We start from the raw sequence: 21,748 nt of genomic DNA, 5'->3' as shown, positions 1-21,748 counted from the left end.
TATCAACCATACTCAGTTATATTCCATAGGCTTCTGAAACCATAATGTTCAATTCTTCATGTGTTGTACTCGATTCAAAAGTCAGTAATCTCCCACGATTTTCTTCATTAATAATAAATCTCCACTCCTGATTGTCATACAATCTCAACACACCACTCTTAACGTAGATGTGCATTGCCATCCAAAACAGTCGAAAACTAGTGAAAAGAAATCAGAGAAAACGGCTTTAGAGACCATATACTAGGGCACTAATCGATTAGGGTTTGTTTTTACACTTTTTTAATTCTTTTCTAAAACAGTTAGACAATGTCTTCTAAAATACGTAGTACGCAATCCTAACAAACAAATACGATCTTAGATAAATATTTAGTTTATGTTTTTAAAGATTTACTTCCTATATTTAGTGAATTCTAAAATTTTCAGAGTATACATTATATACTTCTGTAGTATATATCTACTAATTTACTCAGAGATAGCATAAAAGGAATAAAACATATTCTAACGTTTTTAAAACATAGAATAAATCGTAGAAGGTATATACTAAAAAATTTAGAACATAGAGTAAATCGTAGAATACATACTCTGAATATCGTAGAATTTTGAATTTCGGACTACTAAACTATTTAGAACACACTTTTTTCCTGAAATTAGTATAACATTTACAAAATGTTAGAATACATAATCCGATATTTTTCAGAACAGTAGGAAACATTTTCTAAATATTTTATATAAAATTTTATCTATAAAAATATAACTTATTAACTTGTTTTTCAAATTATATTACCTCTATAATTGTATATCTACATATTCTCCTAGATTTCATTTCTTAAAACTTGTTAAATTCAGGCTATTAGTATGAGTATTTTAGCTAAAAATAACAATTTTGAAATAAAGATTTACATGAAATTTTTTTTTAGTAATCATTGTATTTCTAATTTTCCCTTTCTGTTTATATTATACCCACATAATGATATTATCAACATTCAAACTCCGATTGCAATATTTTTATTCGGTAAAATTAAAGAAATCATATTTTAATTTTAATTATTATCTAAGATATTTTTCCCCAAGATGGGATAGTAACAATCTTTAAGTATCATTTTTTTTTCAAAGTTGAACGATGCTTTGATGAACAATTTTGGATGAAATTATTTTTTTTATAATTTTAACAAAAAAAATAAAAAAGGTTTATAATGAAATTTTCATTGGATGAGTTAACCACACTAAAAATATTAAAATAATGTTCCATATCTAATGTACCGTTGCTCACACAAAATTTTACGAGGAAAAATAAAGTAAAATCATATTAACTTCATTTATTGCTCTATTAATTTATTTTATTATTTATTATTTTGAATAAAACTATTAAAGTGAGATGTGCGACTATTTATTTTGAATAAAACTGTTTACGTGTGACTATTTGTATTCTCCAAAGTTTATATATATATATATATATAAAGTTTGATGTCAAAGTTACTCATTAACAAGATTGTGACACGTGTTAATTGTAAATCTAAGATTTTTACAAGTGTCCAAATTACTACTTAACATGATCACTACATTTGTCAAATTAACGATCTTAGATTTTGATTCATATCTAAGTTAATTGCCAGAAAAAAAAAATTAAAAAAAAATTTACCAAATAAAAAAAACTAATCTAAAAGCAGAAAAGAAAAATTTACCTATCATCGTAAGGAAATTGAGCATATGCATTATTATATAAAGGTGCATATTAAGTAGTATCCCATATCAAATCAAAATCTTAAGTACGCTAGTAAATCATGAACACCAAAGAGACAATTCCAAATTATGAGAGATCGGAAAACCTTGCTAGCAAAAGAAAACAGGGTATCATGAGTGATGATCATATAGCTATGATCGAAAAGACACTTGCCGATGAACCTCATATAAGACTAGAAAAAAAAAGTTAAAAGAAATATTTACCAAACAAAAAAAAAAACTAATCCAAAAGCAAAAAAGAAAAATTTACCTATCACCGTAAGAAAATTGAGCATATGTCTTATTATATAAAGATGTATATAAAGTGGTATCCCATATCAAATAAAAACCTTAAGTACGCTAGCAAATCATGAACACCAAAGAAACAATTCCAAATCATGAGAGATCAGAAAACTTTACTAGTAAAAGAAAACGGGATATCATGAGTGATGATCAGATTGCTATGATCGAAAAGACACTTGCAGATGAACCTCATATAAGGCTGGATTTAACTACGCTTCATATATGGTTAGCCAAACTAAATCAATGTGTAAGTACAATAATTATATAATGCTATACATATATTTTCGACTGTTTCCACCTTTCTAACTATTTTCACATCTATAAATAATAGACATCGTATTATTTTAAATTTTATTTTATTTTCATTGTTTAACATTGTTTACCAAAATACAGGGTTCACAAATTACAAAGGAATTGAGCATATGTCTTATTATATAAAGATGTATATTAAGTGGTATCCCATATCAAATCAAAACTTTAAGTATGCTAGCAAATCATGAACACCAAAGAGACAATTACAAATCATGAGAGATCAAAAAACCTTGCTAGCAAAAGAAACGGGGTATCATGAGTGATGATCATATATTTATGATCGAAAAGCCACTTGCAGATGAACCTCATATAAGGTTGGATTTAACTATGCTTCATATATGGATAGCCAAACTAAATCAATGTATAAATACAATATTTATATAATGCTATACATATATTTTCGACTCTTTCCACCTCTCTAACTATTTTCACATCTATGAATAATAAACATCATATTATTTTTTATCTTTTCTTCATTGTTTAACAAAATATAGGGTTCAAAAACTACAACTTCGCAACTTAAACGATGGCAATGACTTTTATTATTATATAAAGCTTGGTTTCAAAATTACTCATTAACAAGATCGTGACACATGTTGTATCGATAAGATGTCGACAAGTGTCAATTCAATATATTAAAATATTAAATATAATATTTTTAAAAGTTTTAAATCTATCATAAAAAGGAAATATATACATAAGTAACAATCCTAAACAACATTCTAAACAACAACCTAACAGAAGCCAGATAACAACCAATTGAGGATGCATGAGAATTTTATAAACATTCAGTGAGGCAATCCTCCCATCTACTGGGCTCTAACCATAAAAAAACAATCAACAAACAAACTAGGAACTGCATCGACCGACACCAACAGAGGTCGCATCGACCGACACAAGCTTGCATTGACCGATGCAAAACTAGCCTGCATCGACCGACACTAACATTGCATCGATCGACACATGCTCGACATTTCACGAAAACCTAGTTGCATCGACCGACACCTCCACATGGCATCGACCGATGCTCCTAGGTCAAATCGCGCCATCCTCGCATTTGCATCAACCGATACAAAAAGTGCCTCGATCGACACACATGCCGAGCATCGTTTTTCCCGAAGCTTCTCGCCGGATCACCGTTCCTACCATCAAAAACTCGATCCCAAGCCACAAGAAAAATTCACAAAGTCCCAAATATCATTCTAACTAGCTAAACAACACATAAACAAGCAGATAAGAGAAATCTCAAGCTTAGATAAGCCATGGTCATGCACTCACCTTTGCCAAAGAAGATTTTGACCCTAAAACGATAGATCCACGCTCTTACCAAGCTCCTACAACGATCCCAGCTATATATCTCGCAAGAACAGCTACCAAAATGCCAAGAGTCTCAAGAACACTCAAAAACCTCTTTCTCTCTTTCTTTTTCTCCAGAAACGGCCAAACTCGGCTAAACCCTCGAGTTTATGTTTTTATAAGCGATCCCAGGGTTTTCCTAACCCCAAAACGCAACGTTTAACTTAAGCTCGTCCGCGAAGACCAACCTTGCATCGACCGATGCACATAGTGCATCGATCGATACATCCCCTAAACCGGGATTCCGGTTTGCGGATGTTACAAGATTATTATGTTGTAGTAATTTTAGTTTCTATTTATATCTATGATTTATCTAAGTCTCATATGTCATTGTGCTTATAATTTTCAAATTTTTATCTTTATTATGTCAAATAATTTTTTTTTTCAATTTCTCAATTTTTATTGGGTTGGTTATAAACTAATTGCAATGGTGGAGATACTTTTTCTAGGTTTTCTTTTTGAGTAAAAAAATTTAATGGTTAAAGAAACTATGACATTAAACAATTTTAGTGGTTAAAGGAACTATGTCAAAGTAAAAGAAAATGAAGATAAAATTGGTTCAATTTGTTCATAAACACATTTTATAGGTGGTGATAAAGAGTATACTTTAACAATAAAATATTTTTTAGTGTGTGAACACATTCTTTGTGGTAGAAATTAGAGTTAAATTGTATGTGGATGTTGATAAGATGACGCTTTGACGAGTTGTTTACATGTAAAATATTCTAAAAATAAGTTGTGGAATGTTTTAAAAATTTGTTAATAATGATATTCGTAATGATGAATGTTTGGCAAGACTTTTGGTTGCTGATAATTTAATTTTAGATTATTTTAACAATGTATATAATAAATTTTAAATATCTTATTATATAAAGTATGGTTTCAAAAGTTACTAATTCATAAGATTGCGACATGTATCAAAATCTTATTATGTTATAGATTACTAATATAATAAGATTATTAAAATAATAATAAAATCTTATTATTATGTTGTAAAAGTTACTAATTCATAAGATCCTGACATGTGTCAAAATCATATATGTTGTAGATTATTAAAATAATAATGAAATCTTCTAAATATGTTGTAAATTATACAATTTTGTAATTCTAAAGAAAAAGGAATCGTCCAAACAAAAAAAAATCCATAATTCAAAAACATAAAAGAAATTAATCATTATACAGATAATTATACTAATAAAAAGTAGGAGCTATAAGCTCCTAAGACTGTCCACCTAGGATTTAAAACCTCCAATTGTAAAAAGACATGTCACTCATTAGCATTTTTTAAAATTTCCAGAATTTTCTATATTAAAAATTATTTTAAAACAACCTATCAGGATTTGACATGTCATTCATTAACATTTTAAAAAATTTCCCGAATTTTTTAGAAAAAGGAAAATTTTAAAATTTATGGAAATAAAAGAACTATGCACAATATCCCACATCGGCTAGAAAAGTTTTAGACAATTGTTCAGAACCAGTATATATAAGATTAATATGCTTCAAACAACGAATGAGTAGGAAAGCTTGATTTATCAAGCGTCCAAGTTTAAAAATTATTAGTTTTGATCCAGTTTTTTATTTGATCAAATTAAAACTTTAAAAAGTTTCAAAAAAATATTACAATTTTTAAAATTCTTAAAAGTTTAAATATTATAAATATTGAAACTTTTAAAAGTTTTTAAAATTATAATTTTTAAATTTTAAAAGTTTAAAACATTATAAATATTGAAACTTTTTAAAAGGTTCAAATTTTATATTTTGAAACCTTTTAAAAGATTAAAATACTATAAATAGTGATGTAAAACATAAATTATCTTATTTATCTACGTTTGTGCTTTTTATTTCTTATGAGCTACAAAACATATTTTTGTGTATGATTTTATAGATGAGTTGATATTCTTTCATTAATTTTTTATTTTTGGGTCTAGGGAAGAAAGATTGACATCGCAAGACCTTGATTTGATGTTTGAGTCAAGTTTTGGAGTTTAAAGAAGAAAGATAGACAACAAACACACATGTTTTATTAGCTATACATAGACATGACCAGAATTGTCACGGTTATGGTTTATTAATCATCGGTTATGGTTGGAAATATTGTTTAGCCTTAACTATAAACGGTTAAACGGTTACGTTTAAATACGGTTCTAGTTCAAGTGGTTACGGTTATATTGCGGTTACGGTTATTTGAGAATATGATACAACTGATATTATTTGATGTTATAACATAATTGATATTATTTATTTATAATTAATATGTTCTTATAGTGTACTCATATTTCTATATATCATATGATTCATATTAAATAAATTATTATTAGTATATTTTATTATGTTTTTAAAATCTTATAATCCAAGAAAGGATTTTGGTTGGAGAAGATTCTAAATGTGTGGATTTAAAACAAAATAAATATACAGATAAATTACCAATAATTGGATGCATGCGTTAACTATGCTGCTCTTCATAAATTTCACAAATTTTATGAGAAAAGAAATAATTTTGTCCTTGGAGTTTGATGGGTTAACAAGTTGTGATGTAGTCTAAAAAAAAGTTTTTCAGTGGAAGAATGTGAAGAAGTTGATGAGTAAGAAGAAGAAAAAAAAAGTATAACGAAGAACAAGACGGTAAAAGTAACAATAAAAATTACCACAAATTTTGACAATAAAAATGATAATACTAATTTAATTTTTTAATAAAATAATATTTTGTTACCGTAATCAAACATATATAATTTCATCAAAATATAACTAATAAACCCACGCGTAGCGTGGGTTCAAAACCTAGTTTTATAATAAAGATACATGTAGTTATCCTAAAAAAATCCTAAAAAATTCTACAATTATTAAACTTATACAAAAACAGTTCTACGTTATATTGAATTATTTGGCTTAATCTTATAAGAAAAAATAAATAAATATAAAGATATGTATTCTCTCATATCTTTATCATATATATAGACAGAGGAAGATGTCATTCTAATGTATCAAACTCAATTAGAATTTGAATCATGAGCACTACAGATGAAAACTAAAACTGTGAAAATAACAAAAAGTCAAGATCATACAAATTGTTTGGGATAGAAAAAGTTCCACCCGATACGTGGGTAAAATGAACATAATAGTATATGTTTAGTTATTTTAAAATACATTCAATAATAGTTAACATTAATATTGTAACTAAGATATATTAACTTTTTTTCAACAACTTAAATAGATTAGCTCAAAACAGCCAACTGATAGGAACACTGTTTACATAAGTGATATGAAGCGGTAGGAACTAAGATATATTAACTATAAACTAAAAATCTAATAGATTTTATGAATTATTATCTAAAACTAAATTTTTATATTTATAAAATAGATCAAAAGAAACAAAGTACAATATTGATACACAAAATAAGCATTCTGAACAACATTTACTAATTTCAAAACATGAACAAAAAGTAGAAACAAAAAGTAAAAAAGATACAAAAGACCTTGAGTGTCTTCTAAAAGTGAGAATGTGTTATGTGCCTTAGACCTTCTTCATCTAGCCTTTTTACATATGTTCCATAATTTTGACTCTACTTATTTGTTTCAAAACCTACAAAAGTCACATAAAAGAGAAAATGAAAAAAGACATTTTAGTTAAATAAAAATTGGTATTACTAAATTTAAAAATTTTTGTGAGAGGTAGAATATGATGTTTGATGAAGAGTTTATCTTGCTATTTATAGAGAAATTTGTGGTTGCGCACTAAAAAGACGTCAATTTCCTGTATGAGTTTGCTATGCAATGACTATCAATAAGAGCCAATGTCAAGGCTTTAAAAAAAGTTGGTGTTAATTGCTAAGTCCAGTCTTTTCTCACGGACAATTATATGTAGCTCTCTTAGAGTCACTACAACTACATGACTTCAGATTCTTAAAAGAGATACAAACACTATGACAATAATGTTCTACAAAATATTGTCTACCAAGAAGTTTTCAACAACATATGATGATTTTCAGAGACAATTTCGACTTTGTTCTATTGCTTCTATTTACCATGATATTGCTTTCAACTTTGTTTTATTGCTGAAACTTTTTTAATGGGAAGGCAAATTTTCTTTATTTTTTTAAACCAAAATATACTCATACTTTCTCCTTTTTCAGTTTGGAATATGTAAGATTAATATGTTGACCCAAAAAATGGAAGATTAATATATGCATCTTCTTTTCCTCATACTGTATTTTAAAATTTATTGTAGTAGTTTTTAGATTGTTTTATTTAATTTATATTTTCATTTTTGAATTATTTGAGATTCATATATTACCGTGCTTATAGTTTTCTATTATTTCTTTAATTATGTTAAATTGTTTTTTTTCTAATTTCTCAACCTTGATTGGTTGGGCATATAATTTTTTTTTTTGTGCAAACATAATGGTTACCAATCGTTCAATCCCAAAAGGAGATAAAGAGGAGAAAGTCATCAACCTAATAGTTGGATAAAATAGGCTAATCAAACACAAGCTTACAACAAACATAGATAGATTGGAAAAACATAAATCGTTGTTGATAGATCCATAGGAGCTCGGATACAGAGGTTACATCATGGTGTGTCAAAGAAACTTCCACGAAGACATTGAGTAATTTAACATTAGTTACTATCAAAAGATTTTGTGACGTTGGAAAAAGGTCTTTAGTTTTATTAGTTGCTGAAGCAAGCCACTTTGAGATAGCTAAAAGACGTGAACATGTTCTCTCTACACATGAGGAGGGCAGAGCCGAGTTTCTCTCTATGGTGGAGGAGGTTGGACGCAAGGTTATCTCCACAAGGGAGGAAGGTGGGGAAGGTTGGACGCAAAGTTATCTCCCCATGGGAGAAAGATGGCACCAAGGTTCTCTCTATAGTGGAGGAGGTTGGACGAAAGGTTCTCTCCATAAAGAAGGAGGACAGAACCGACGTTCTCTCCATGGTTGGTCATGCGCTATTGTGAAGTAATTTATTTTTTATTCGAAATGTTTTTTGAGCTAATAATTTTAGTGATTAAAGAAACTATGCAAAAGTGAAAGTAAAGAGACATATAATAGTTGGCTTAATTTGTTCCTACGAACATTTTATAGGTAGTGGTAAATAATATATTTGTAACATACAATATACTTAGGTGTAAAAAATATCTTTTTAATGGTAACATACATAAAAAAATTTGTATATAGATATAAATTAGTATATTATAGCAAAAAAAAAATTTATAAATAATGTACAATAAATTTTAATATAATTTTATTAAATTTAATTTTAATTACAAAATTTTAAACCCGCACATTGGGCGGATCCTTATCTAGTAAAAGTATAAATTAGTGTATTAATGTAAAAATGAAGAAAAAACAAATTTTATCTACAGGATTATGATTTTTGTCCTTAACTAAAACTATTTATATATATTTACTTCCAAAAAGTAGTTTGTATTTATAGCAAAATATTAATATATCATTTTATTTATTTATATTGATAATTTAAAACCCGCATATTATGCGTGTGACAACCCGTCCAACGGACCCCAAGTTGGGGTCAATTAGTGACAGCTTGTCCTGTAGGAAGGTTGTTAAAGAGTGGGGACCAGGGTTAGAGGAACGCCTGGCACACCAATAACCTATTGGTAGATTTGGATGTCTATAGTGAGGAGTTATGATCGATGCCCTGTAGGGGCAGCTTGGGATCCGTTGGGGCGGCTAGCGGTGGGCTAGTGGGGTACGCGGGACGGGTTGTTACAATAAAAATCTCCATAGACCCCAAGCTGGCCCTGCAGAGCATCGATCCTAACCCCTCATCGTAGAAAGGAACTATTCATCCAAATCCACCAGTAGGTTATTGGTGCGTCAAGCGTTCCTTGAACCCTGGTCCCCACCCTTTAACAACCTTCCCACATGACAAGCTGTCACCAATTGATCGATGCCCTGCAGGGTCAGCTTAGGGCCTATGAGGGCAAGCTAGCAGGAGACTAGTGGAGTCCACAGGACAGATTGTTACAATACGGGTCCTAATATGGTATATATATATATATATTTGATATTATATTAGAGAAGTAAAAAAATTACACCAATTTATGTAGTTTCTTAATATGGCTACTAAAGATTTATCAGTTATTTTAAAGTAGAGAGAGTACTTTTATATACATACTATGCAAAATTTCTAGAGCTAAATTAAAACAACTAATAATGAATTAATAAAAAACACATTTTCTATTTTATTTCCTATAAATTAAAGTTAAATTAAATTCAACAAATAATAACTAATGATCAAACATGAATATTATTAGGAGTGTAAGTGTTCGTAAAAAAACAAAATAAAACAAAATAAAAATCCGTTAATCATGGCTAGTTTTGGTGAAAATTTACACTTAAAAGAAAACGCACTTTATTATTCAATGTACAATATAGAGAGACGAGACTAGTAGAGAGACTAGAGAGCATGTCATTTGCTTCGTGGTTTGGAAAAAAAACCCAAAAGAGAAGAAAATAAAATAAAATAAAAGAGAAGAACAAAAAAAGAGGCAAGCCATAGCCAAAGGGTTCGTGTCGGCTTCAACCAAACACTGACGGTGTGTGTATACACCTTTACATACACGCCCCCTTTTATCTCTCTCTCTCTCTCACATCTTTGGTACAAATCAATCTACTGTTTCTTTCTTTCTTTCTTTGCAATTATTTTTTGATGGGTTTTTAACAGCAAATTCTCACTGCCTCCTCCTCTCTCTCCCTCCTAAATCAAACATCTCGTATTCTGGGTTTTTGTTTGAACCCTAGTTCTCTCGCTTTGGGTTGTTTGGATCCAGTTGTTTCTTTCAGTAAAGGTTCGATTTTTATTTCTGGGTTTTGCTTTCTTTTGCTTAGTAAATGTTGGAAAAGGAGAAGACTTTTGAGGATCTGTAGTCAGATTTGTGGTTTTTGTTTCTCGATTTTGATTTTTGGGGATAATCTAGATCAAATCGTTGTTTCGTTTCACATCCCAAATTTAAGTCTTTTTCTGGTTCCTGATCTTGTTTCTTTTTCAAGCTTTACCCCTTTTTTGCTTTCTAAATGGGTTTGCTCTTCTGTTGTTTTGGAATTTTTGTCTGTGGCTGTTGTGTGTATACTTGTATTCTTCTCATGGATTTGATTTTGTCACATAATTTTGAGGTTCTGAGTTGAGATCTGTAGACATGGTTGTAGTAATAGGTTTTTTTGTGTTGCACAGTGTGACTGAAATCTGTTCATTTTTGGTATGTTTGTGAGTAGGTTCTTGTCTTGCTTTTGCTTTTTTACCTCTTTGTTTTGAGGTGACTGTTGGATTACTCTTCAAATTGGGTAATAATATTTGAGAATCTGAGTCTTGTGGTGTGCTTTAGACAACAATGTAGAACAAAGCAGTTACATAAATGGCCCACATTTTTGTCAGTCAATTTATGAAAGGGTTTTTTTAAAAATGTTTTCTACATAATGACATCTATGAGAGTTTTTTTTGTTTGTCTAAATTAGAGTGAGGATAGGTCCATCTTCTTCTTCTTCTTCTTCTTCAGGTGAAGGCATTTCAATCTTATCGTTTTCTCTTCTTTTGTTTTTGCTCAGGTGAAGTTATCGAAATTAAGTGGATTCCAAATGGCAGCTAGCAATCATTCATCTGAAAAACCTGGAGGTTCGTGGATCATTTTGTGTTTATACCATTCTGTCAAGTGTGTTTGCTGTTTTTTTTCTACTGGGAATTCGCTTTCTAAGCTTGTTTTGGGGATTCTGCATAACTTGGAATGGCTGATTAAAGAAGTGGATGAGGGATTTAAAGCTTTGGAGCAATTTTATTGCAACCATTGCTTTGTTTTTGAGATACAATGTTGCGTCCCATAACCATTTTTTTGTTTCTTTGTAGGGGTTTTAAGTGATGCTCTATGTAGGGAGCTCTGGCATGCCTGTGCTGGACCTCTTGTAACCTTACCTCGTGAAGGGGAACGAGTTTATTATTTCCCTGAAGGCCACATGGAGCAGGTATTCTGGTTATTGGGTTGAATCACTTAACATTGTGATAAAACCGTATCATGCTCATTTGCTAAACCCTTGTTGATGCTCTCGAGCTAAAAATAAAATCACAAAAACGTGTATTGTTGTATAGAGGAGATAAATGTGCTGTCTGTTTTTTTTCACATGATTAATCGTTTTTTTCCATCTGATTTGATTATCACATATATGCATTTAACTGGTCACTGCTTATGCAGCTCGAGGCATCAATGCACCAAGGTTTGGAGCAACAGATGCCTTCCTTCAATCTCCCATCTAAGATTCTCTGTAAAGTGATCAACATCCAGCGCAGGGTAGGCTAAAGACTGTGATGTTTGACAAAATTTCCCTACTTTTTCTTTATGAAATGTGTTGGCTAAATGATTTTATACCTTGTTGTGCTTCACTTTGCAAGCTCAGGCAGAGCCCGAGACTGACGAAGTATATGCACAAATAACCTTACTGCCAGAACTGGATGTAAGCAAATTTGATGATTTAGTGTTTTACAGAATACGGTTTTATGTTTTGTTTTCCTGTTCTTGATTTGGTGAAACTATTGTGTTTGGTTATCAGCAAAGCGAACCAATCAGCCCAGATGCCCCTGTTCAAGAACCTGAAAAGTGCACAGTACATTCATTCTGCAAGACACTAACTGCTTCGGACACAAGCACACATGGTGGATTCTCTGTGCTACGGAGACATGCAGATGATTGTCTTCCACCCTTGGTCAGACTTTCATCCGGTGTTCTTGTTCCTTTTTGGGAACACCTCCAACTCTCTTGTTCCTTTTTTGTAATACTTTGCTTTCTCTTTTTTAGGATATGTCCCAACAACCACCGTGGCAAGAATTGGTTGCAACTGATTTGCACAATAATGAATGGCATTTTAGGCACATTTTCCGAGGTAATACACTTGGTATCTTATTATGAGGTGATCTTTAAACTGCGGTTCTGTAACCCCAATGCTACTGCTACTGGAAACTTTGTAAAGCTTTACATAATTCTGCAATAATATTGTTGTTTCACGTTTGTTAAATATCACGAGTTTGTGATTACAGGGCAACCAAGGCGCCATTTGCTAACAACTGGATGGAGTGTTTTTGTTAGCTCGAAGAAACTAGTGGCGGGTGATGCGTTCATATTCTTGAGGCAAGTTCGTCATTTCATTTGTCTGGATATTATTTCTGCCATAAACGGCTGAGCATGTGACATAGTATTGTCTTTCAGAGGTGAGAATGAAGAGCTCCGAGTAGGTGTTAGGAGGCACATGAGACAACAGATGAATATCCCATCATCTGTTATCTCAAGTCATAGCATGCATATCGGGGTCCTTGCGACTGCAGCTCATGCCATTACAACAGGAACAATCTTTTCTGTCTTCTACAAGCCAAGGTCCGGTTATTCTTGCTGTAGTTTAATTGAGTCATTGACTGGGAATAAAATCCTAAAAGCAATTTAATGCCATCAAATGGTCCAGAACACATCAGTTCCTGCATCGGATTGTCAGCTTAATTTAGAAAACTTAACTTTTGCTATGTTAGATGTGTCTAACCAGTCAGGAAAGACACACCAGCTGGTCTTTTAACAAATATGCATCTTATGCATTTGAGTTACTGTTGCTTGCATATGCTTGATGATAATCATTTGGCTGCAAATCCAGGCTGACGTATCTTCTATTATCAGGACAAGTAGGTCAGAGTTTATTGTGAGCGTCAATAGGTATCTCGAAGCTAAGACACAGAAGCTGTCTGTAGGCATGCGTTTCAAGATGAGATTCGAGGGTGAAGAAGCTCCCGAGAAAAGGTATCACATCTAACTATCTTGATTTCTTTTTGCTAGTAAAGCTGAATGCAATATAATTTCTTGTCTTTTTTTCTTTTCTGTTTTAACTATGCAGGTTCAGTGGCACGATAGTTGGCGTTCAGGAAAACAATTCTTCGGTTTGGCATGATTCTGAATGGAGATCGCTGAAGGTTAGAATATTCTACTGTTATACTTTGCAGTGGAGCAAGTTATAGATTTGTATTTCTAGTTGAATGAATAGAGTGATGCATCTTAATATGCTCGTTGGCAATCTGATAATGCTTTAGGTTCAATGGGACGAGCCCTCATCTGTATTTCGTCCTGAGAGAGTTTCACCATGGGAACTTGAGCCCCTAGTTGCAAATAATACCCCTTCCTCACAACCTCAGCCTCCACAAAGGAACAAACGACCGAGACCTCCTGGTTTGCCTACACCAATTCCCTGTCCATCTGCTCAAGGTATTCTGTGTTCCTTTCTCTTTTGAAATGGTCGTTGTGGCACTCTGGCTCTATTTATTTATGCTCTCTTCAGTTACTCCAGATGGTGTGTGGAAATCCCCGGCAGATACTCCTTCCTCGGTGCCATTATTCTCTCCTCCTGCCAAAGCTGCTATGTTTAGTCATGGTGGGAACAAATCATTTGGAGTATCCCTTGGATCAGCCTTTTGGCCCACCCATGCAGATAGTGCTGCTGAATCCTTTGCTTCAGCGTTTAACAATGAATCTACTGAAAAGAAACAAACCAATGGAAATGTCTGCAGGCTCTTTGGGTTTGAGCTAGTTGAAAATGTTAACGTGGATGAATGTTTTTCTGCTGCTTCTGTGTCTGGTGCTGTCGCTGTAGATCAACCTGTACCATCCAATGAGTTTGACTCTGGTCAGCAATCTGAGCCGTTAAACATCAACCAATCTGATATTCCGTCAGGAAGTGGTGACCCTGAGAAATCCTCTTTGAGGTCTCCTCAAGAATCACAAAGTAGACAGATACGTAGCTGCACAAAGGTGATTATTACCCTCTTGGATCATTCACTCTATCAAAATCTTGTTTTGTTTTTGTTTTAGGTCACGACTCCAATATTTTCAGGATTATCAGAATCTTGACAGTGACTGCGTCTTACTTTGGACTAAAAGAATGTTTTCTTGGCAATTTGATTTAGGTGCACATGCAAGGCAGTGCAGTAGGGAGAGCTGTTGATCTGACAAGGTCAGAGTGCTACGAAGATCTGTTTAAGAAACTGGAAGAGATGTTCGATATCAAGGGTGAACTCTTAGAATCTACCAGAAAATGGCAGGTTGTTTACACCGATGATGAAGATGACATGATGATGGTTGGTGATGATCCATGGAAGTAAGTGCTGGTCTCAAGAAACACAGCAGCGTTTAAACTGTTGAGCATCATCTACTGTAATGTGTCCTTTTTCTTTTCTGTTGATGATCATTTTGGTATTCTTTTTGTGATGCAGTGAGTTCTGTGGAATGGTGAGAAAGATATTCATCTACACACCTGAGGAAGTGAAGAAACTTTCACCCAAGAACAAACTCACAGTCAATGCAAGGACGCAGCCAAAAAATGATGTAGATGAAAATGGGAACATAGAGGGCAGGTCATCGTCTATGGCTGGATCAAGATGAGTATATCACTGTTATGCTCTAAATGCACTTGCCACGTAGGAAAGATGAACGCAGAAGCAAAAGATCGCTAGAAAATTTGATAATTGAGATGTTTGTGTATAGCAATGAAGTTTTATGTCTTCAGATCTTATGAATTCACTTAGAAGTAAACGTTTTGAGGAGTTGTGTAGCTGAAAATGTGGAATTAAGATTCACGTCTAGATCTACGTGAAACAATGGTCATGGTCAAAAATAAAATTATGAAAAATTAACTTTCCTCTTGCTTTTATAGTTAGTACAAATTATGAGGCTTTAAGCATAAATGAAGGTACAAACAAAATTCTTTGCTTTTGGGTCAATCTTGTTGTCAGGATGAAATAAGCACGACATCACAAGTAGAGAGATGCTGCAAATACAATGTCTCTTTTGATCTTAGAAACAGCTTCTTCTAATTTAGCTTCAAGCTGTGTTTCTCCTATAGATTTTGCAGCTACTATGAGCTGTTGCAAAACTTCCTCCATTCTCCTTATCGCTCTGATCAAGCTCCCTTCGAAAACACGAACAATCTTCATGACCTCAAAGAATTTAGACCCTTTTGCCCAAGCATACACCGCCTCCATTATATCCGGTCTGAACGATTGCACAAAACTCTCCACATCAATTTCAACCTGTTCACATTGCCATAAAAGACAGAAGGTTATGGACCAAAGCTTCTTCATTGGTCGAGTTTTCTTGGATGAACGCAGGGAGAGAATGTGTTAGTGAATACCTTGCAGTCAAGCTGAAGTTCAGCAACACGCCTGGCTGTGTCTTGTAACTGTATGAAGAGCAAGTCGAGTTCTTCTCTGGGTTTAGCAGCGTCAGGGAGTCTCTCTCGCCACACAAAGCAAGAGAGGAGAGAAACCAACTCCTCCACCTTTGCATCCTTGAAGACACCACTGAACATTAGCTCCGTTAATGTCAATTCTTCTGCACTACTGATTTCACATGCAACCTTCCCCTTCAACTCCACGACATTATCACTATTGGTGTATCTGCATTTCAATGGCAATAATAATAACAATATAAATAAAGCTAATAGAGTTATCAATGGAGTATTACACTTCTGTGACTTTAAAGAGGGCAGAAGAGATTGAGTTGGTTTCATAAGAATATTTCGAAAGTGAATGGTATAATAGTGAATATTTACCCTAGCCTTCGTAAAACACGCTTTCTGGCCTTGAGTTCATCTTTAAACGCCAATGTTGTTGATGATCGGACAGTTTTCTTAAGTGACTTGATCTTGGCTGTTAGCTCTTCCTTCATGTGTAGAACTTTCAGCTTTTCTGTTATGAGCGGAGATTTCGCAATTTTGTGTTTTTCAAATAGGTTTTCCAGAGCCTCCAGGCGACGAACTGTCTTTTTGTAAGAGCTGCTCTTAATCTAATGAAATAAAAGTTGTATTCATATCTTGTGAGAAGTGAAAGATAGCAGAAGCAAAAAAGCATCGGGGGGGGGGAAACAAACTACCTTCATATCAACTTCAGGATCTAGGGGTATTCCATCGGGATGTCTAGAGAGTAACTCAGAAACCTTCTTCAGAGCATTCTCTCGAGCTTCCAGTGGTACAAGGTCTTTTGGTATATTCATGATTGCACTGCTTAAACTCTTAATCTGTCCATGATGAAGAAAAACAATACAATAAGATCATCAATCGCAAAATCAAGGAGAATGAGCTGCACAAGAATGTATATAACATTATATAGGACTACGAAGACAAGAAAAGAAAATTAAACAGAGCAGCCATGATACCTGAGATAAAGGAACAGTGACCACAACAGGCTCACCACGTTCCTTAATTGGCACAGCCTTAACTTTCTTTTTGCCAACGCCATCTTTGCTAACCATACATCTAGTTAATACATCTACGGTGTAGTTTGCATCCTCTGGTCTTTTATTATCATCTGGATAATTTGGTCATGTCAAGACGGAATCATTACACTGTTTGAAGGGATTCCAAAATAACATTAAACCGGATAAGACGGATAAAATTATTTCTCAGAATTCTAACCTTCAGATACGCTTTTGACTTTGTTGAATTTCATTATTACTCCCCAGGTATCCTGATCTTCAATGCTGAATGATTGTTGCTCTTCATCATCATTTGTGCAATCGAGACAAACAGCTCTGTTTGGCAGCAAAAAGGGTAAGCAGTACTTTGGGGTGAACACAATTTCACATATATCCTTCTTCAGACTCTTATGTTGGAAAATGAGGTTATAGTAGTTTTTTAAACTTTCTTCTTCTTCAATCACCATAGAGTCTCTCTCTTTTCCCAGGGATTTTATTTGCTTCTGCATAAATCAGAGCACAATCAGATCATTTGCATAAAGGGGACATTATTTAACCAAGAAATCTAACATTTAGCATTATGCAACTGCACCTCGAGATCAGGTATAGCACGGTCAGCTTGAAACTGAAAGAACGAATTGCGGAGAAGATTCTCAGGATCACCTTCTTCACATCGCAACTGATTTAGAAGCATGTTATAGCTCAAATGGAAGGCACTGATTAAAAAAAATGAAACAAAACCGTCTAGATCAATAATTATGTCAATAATTATATCAATCAGGTTAATCATTTTCTACCCGGTGGATTTAATATATCTAATACTTAACAATGTACCTGTTCAAAGAATCAGCACTTCCTTTGAGCATTGATTTGGCAACAGTGGGTTCCATCTTCTCATCAACCATGAGGATACAGATACCTCGTTTGTCAATACCTCGACGTCCAGCACGACCACTCATCTGTATATATTCTCCACTTGATAACCACCGGAACTTGTCTCCATCAAACTTACGTACATTTGTAAAAACAACTGTCTTTGCCGGCATGTTCAAACCAATACTAAATGTCTCTGTAGCAAACAAACACTAAAAGAAAATACTTCAAACTTAAGTAGTAATGACAAAGTGAGAAAGAGTAAACACAATTCAAAATAGGAAAACTTAAGTTAATGATGTATGCCAAACAGAGTTAAAACATCATAAAATTATTTACGGGTAACCAGATCAAGAAGGTAGCAAAAATTGAGACTATGGAAATTTTAACTCTACTGCTTCACCTACCTTAATAAGACCTTCTTGAAACAATATCTCAATTACTTCTTTCAAAATTGGAAGCAGTCCCGAGTGATGAACGCCTATACCTCGTTTTAAGATGGGTAAAATATTTGACACCTGCAGTACATGAAGACACAAAATTATGTCACTTTCCCCACAGAGAAAAATACATTCAACAAGTCAAATCGCATCTGAAACTAGATCAACTAACAATCACCAAAAATGACTATTAGTTCAAGATCAGGAGTATAAGGAATATATGCTTTTACATTGTTAGTAACAAGGCATACAAAATATTAAATAAAAATTGAGATAAAAGAAGCGAGGTCGGTGGGTAATCCACAACTAGTAGCCAACAAAACTAGCCATCACCTACAGAGATGTGCACAGGAACATCCTAGTACACAGAGAACCTCACAGCATTTAAACATAACAATATGTTTCACGAAATTGAGGAAAGTATTCACAAAGGTTATATAGGTTAAGGTGCATTATACAAACTCTCAGGCATCTTAGAAAGAGCTTTAATGAATGCTTGCCTGAGGTAGCTTCTTATCATCATCTGAAAGCATATCCATTGCGCTAGTAAAGATTGTCTCCACAGCGTCTTTGTCATCATCGCTGTTTAAATCCATCTTAGACATCTGTGGAACAAACATATAGGCATTATAATCACGTTATAACAGTAGGTCAGAGCCACATCACGCAGACAATGACTACACATAAAACAAGACAGGCTACAGAGTCACTGCAAGGTTTCAGGTAAACACATTATAATATCATAAAAACAAGCTTTGAACAGTCTATACAAAAGAAATATATGAATAGAGCGTTGTAGCAATGTAATAACAGACTGTCAAGATTATGATTGTAGAAACTTTTTTTAATTTGGTGGACGGTGGTGGGAACAGTATACTATAGACAAGTCTTGTAACAAGTGAGGACTTCTTATGCGAACCAACTCCTATAACTGATCCCAAGATACCCGGAAAATTCACCTTTTCTGTTACGAACTAACTCTAACCTCTATCAGGACTAACAGACTCCAGCAAGAGAGTTTTTCTGAGCTAGCTAAGACAAATACCTTAGTAGTCAACAGACATAACTAGTTTCTGAAAGAATAAAAAAAACACATGGATAAGATTGATCCCAAGAAAAAAGAAGAAAACGAACAAAAGGAACACCTAAGTTTTTGGACAAATTTTCTTATTTTTAGCAGACTCAAATCAGATACCTGTTTTGCCAATAGTTACAAACAAAAGACCATACCCCAAAATGAGATGAAATTCTCATATGACCGGGTTATTCAGGGATTTCGAAAGAGGTCAAATAAAAATATTAGTTGGTAAATGATATATTTACTTGCACCATAAAAACAAAAGAGGAGGAAACTAACCTGCGTAGCAAGTGTCTCACATTCCTTTTTACTGAAACTGAACAAAATCACGGGATCATATTGCCGCTGAATTATCATTTTCACCAGTTTGAAAATGTCACTTTCTTCACCAAATTTTCCAATCACTAATCCCTTATGAGACTTTCCATTCTTGTCACCCTCATTAGTCGGAACCAGTGCGTTCAGAGATTTCTGGAAGCTATCCTCATGAAATTTAGCCTTTTCGTCCACAACCAAGTAAAGTCCATTACCTCCAGCAGGAAAGACATAGTGCTGAAGTGGAGTTGGCCGATAATCAGTGTAAACAATGTGGCATGGTTGTTGGTGAACCTGAAATACCAATTCTATAATCACATCTCCAGAGCAACCACAATAAATAAAAATAAAAACAAAAGTTTCTTTTGAATAGGCTTATACTATGTCTACTCAAAGAAACATCATATTTATATATGAAACCTACATTACATTTCGCCAAGACGTGTTTCTATTTCCTCCAACATAAGTAAACGATATGTACAAGGTGATACGAGAATGTGCATAAAGGGTATATATTGTACTAATCCATTCACACAAGAGAGGTAGCAGGGCTAGAAAGAGTGATATACCTTAGCAACCCAATCCGCAAACTCCTTGGCATTGGGAACAGTTGCAGAAAGAAACACAAAACGAGAATTCTTCGGAGCCATTACAATACTTTCTTCCCAAACCACACCTCTTTCACTATCTCGCATGTAATGCACCTCATCAAAAATAATCCAGGCAACCTCCCGCATAATCTCTGACCCTTTGTACTGCATGCTACGCAAAATCTCCGTGGTCATGACCTAAAACAAAATACAAAAAAAAAAACTAAGAACAGATAGCAAATAAAACAATCTCTGAGACAGCACAAAAAGGAACAGTAAAGATACTTACAAGGCAAGAGGCATTAGGATCAATTGTAACATCCCCAGTCATCAAACCAACATCAGCAAACTCTTCTTTAAAATCTCTGTACTTCTGATTACTAAGTGCCTTTATAGGAGAAGTGTAGATAACCCTCTGGTTTTCCTTCAAAGACATGGCAATAGCATAGGATGCCACAACAGTTTTACCAGCAGATGTATGAGCTGAAACCTGCACATCAAACCATACACTTAAGTTTTCTTATTTTCTTCTACATTCAATTGAACTACACTATATACCTAGAAAAGTTCATAACTTCTGATTCTAATAATAGAAATCATTGTAAAGTTCACAGCTTGAACCAAAAGATTGAAACTTTACAGCTTGGAGCTTTGAAAACAGATGAAAGCATACCATGACTGACTCGCCATTATCGAGACACTTGATAGCTTCAGATTGGAAGGAGTCAAGGGTAAAGGGGAACTCTTTAGCCGGTGGTTTATTGTCAACGGAGGGAGCAAGAGGAACATAATTTTCAGGGAAGGAAACATCGTGAACGCAACCAACAAGCTCTTCGTTGATGATTTGGGTTGAATCGTCTTCTCTTTGAACCTTCTGCGGCGGAGCACAATCAGAGGATTCCTCCGCTGATTTTCTCTTAACCGAACCCATGGAGAATGGTGTGTGTGAGTTCTCCGCCGCCGAGTAACGTTGCCGGGTGGTTTGCACAAAACGAAGAAGATGAATACTTTCTCTCTCTCTCTCTTTCCACGTGTGTTTTAGGGTTTCCCTCTTAGCCCAGTTAGCCCTTTGTTAGGCCCAATTGTTTTTCGACGTTGGTTCATTTTTTTTGTTTTTTTTTTTCAAATCAGTTGTTTTTTTTTTTTAGAACATCATGATTAGGAATGTCAAAATGGGTAGAAACCCATGAGTTTATCCTGTTTGTCTATTATTTTAACGGCTATGGGTTAAATTTTTATATCCATATAAATAAATGGATTTTGATGGGTTCGTCCAGTGGGTTTGTGGGTTTATCGGAGTAAACCCATTAGGGTTATGGGTTACCAATGGGTTGATGGAAAAAAACAAAAATAATATATATATATATATATATATATATATATATGCATATAATATAATATAGATATATATTAATATGTAAAATATTTTCTTTTTATAACTAATTTATGTAAAATATCTAAAATAAATATTAAGTTTTTCTACTTTGCTAAAAACAAAAAAAGTAAACAATAATATATATGTCAATGATC

The 21,748-nt window shown here is 33.5% G+C and overlaps 2 protein-coding genes across 4 annotated transcripts; one reads left to right on the top strand and one right to left on the bottom strand.

The window, feature by feature from the left end:
- LOC104787179 (auxin response factor 1) lies at positions 10,124-15,369 on the top strand. 3 transcript variants are annotated; one of them, XM_010512711.2, is made up of 15 exons: positions 10,124-10,315; positions 11,260-11,326; positions 11,555-11,670; positions 11,898-11,993; positions 12,100-12,156; positions 12,253-12,405; positions 12,498-12,582; positions 12,737-12,827; positions 12,906-13,070; positions 13,362-13,481; positions 13,576-13,651; positions 13,769-13,940; positions 14,014-14,483; positions 14,639-14,829; positions 14,945-15,369. In XM_010512711.2, the coding sequence occupies exons 2-15, from the start codon at positions 11,290-11,292 to the stop codon at positions 15,111-15,113; spliced, it is 1,998 nt and encodes a 665-aa protein (XP_010511013.1). In that variant the 5' UTR covers positions 10,124-10,315; positions 11,260-11,289; the 3' UTR covers positions 15,114-15,369. The 3 variants fall into 3 exon arrangements, with proteins under 3 accessions (XP_010511013.1, XP_010511014.1, XP_010511012.1); XM_010512712.2 differs by having other exon boundaries at positions 10,124-10,505; positions 14,023-14,483; XM_010512710.2 differs by having other exon boundaries at positions 10,124-10,505.
- LOC104787180 (DExH-box ATP-dependent RNA helicase DExH9) lies at positions 15,348-21,243 on the bottom strand. Its single transcript, XM_010512713.2, has 14 exons — positions 20,892-21,243; positions 20,508-20,708; positions 20,198-20,416; positions 19,593-19,922; positions 18,736-18,840; positions 18,203-18,313; positions 17,757-18,007; positions 17,515-17,638; positions 17,143-17,425; positions 16,884-17,035; positions 16,602-16,745; positions 16,282-16,514; positions 15,862-16,126; positions 15,348-15,760 (listed from the first exon to the last, which is right to left on the bottom strand). Exons 1-14 carry the CDS (start codon positions 21,147-21,149, stop codon positions 15,482-15,484), a joined length of 2,955 nt encoding a protein of 984 aa, XP_010511015.1. The 5' UTR covers positions 21,150-21,243; the 3' UTR covers positions 15,348-15,481.

This window comes from Camelina sativa, chromosome 5 (assembly GCF_000633955.1).
Source record: "Camelina sativa cultivar DH55 chromosome 5, Cs, whole genome shotgun sequence".
Taxonomy (NCBI): domain Eukaryota; kingdom Viridiplantae; phylum Streptophyta; class Magnoliopsida; order Brassicales; family Brassicaceae; genus Camelina; species Camelina sativa.
Note: the sequence above shows the minus strand (reverse complement) of the source record. Positions and strands in the feature narration are given on the sequence as shown.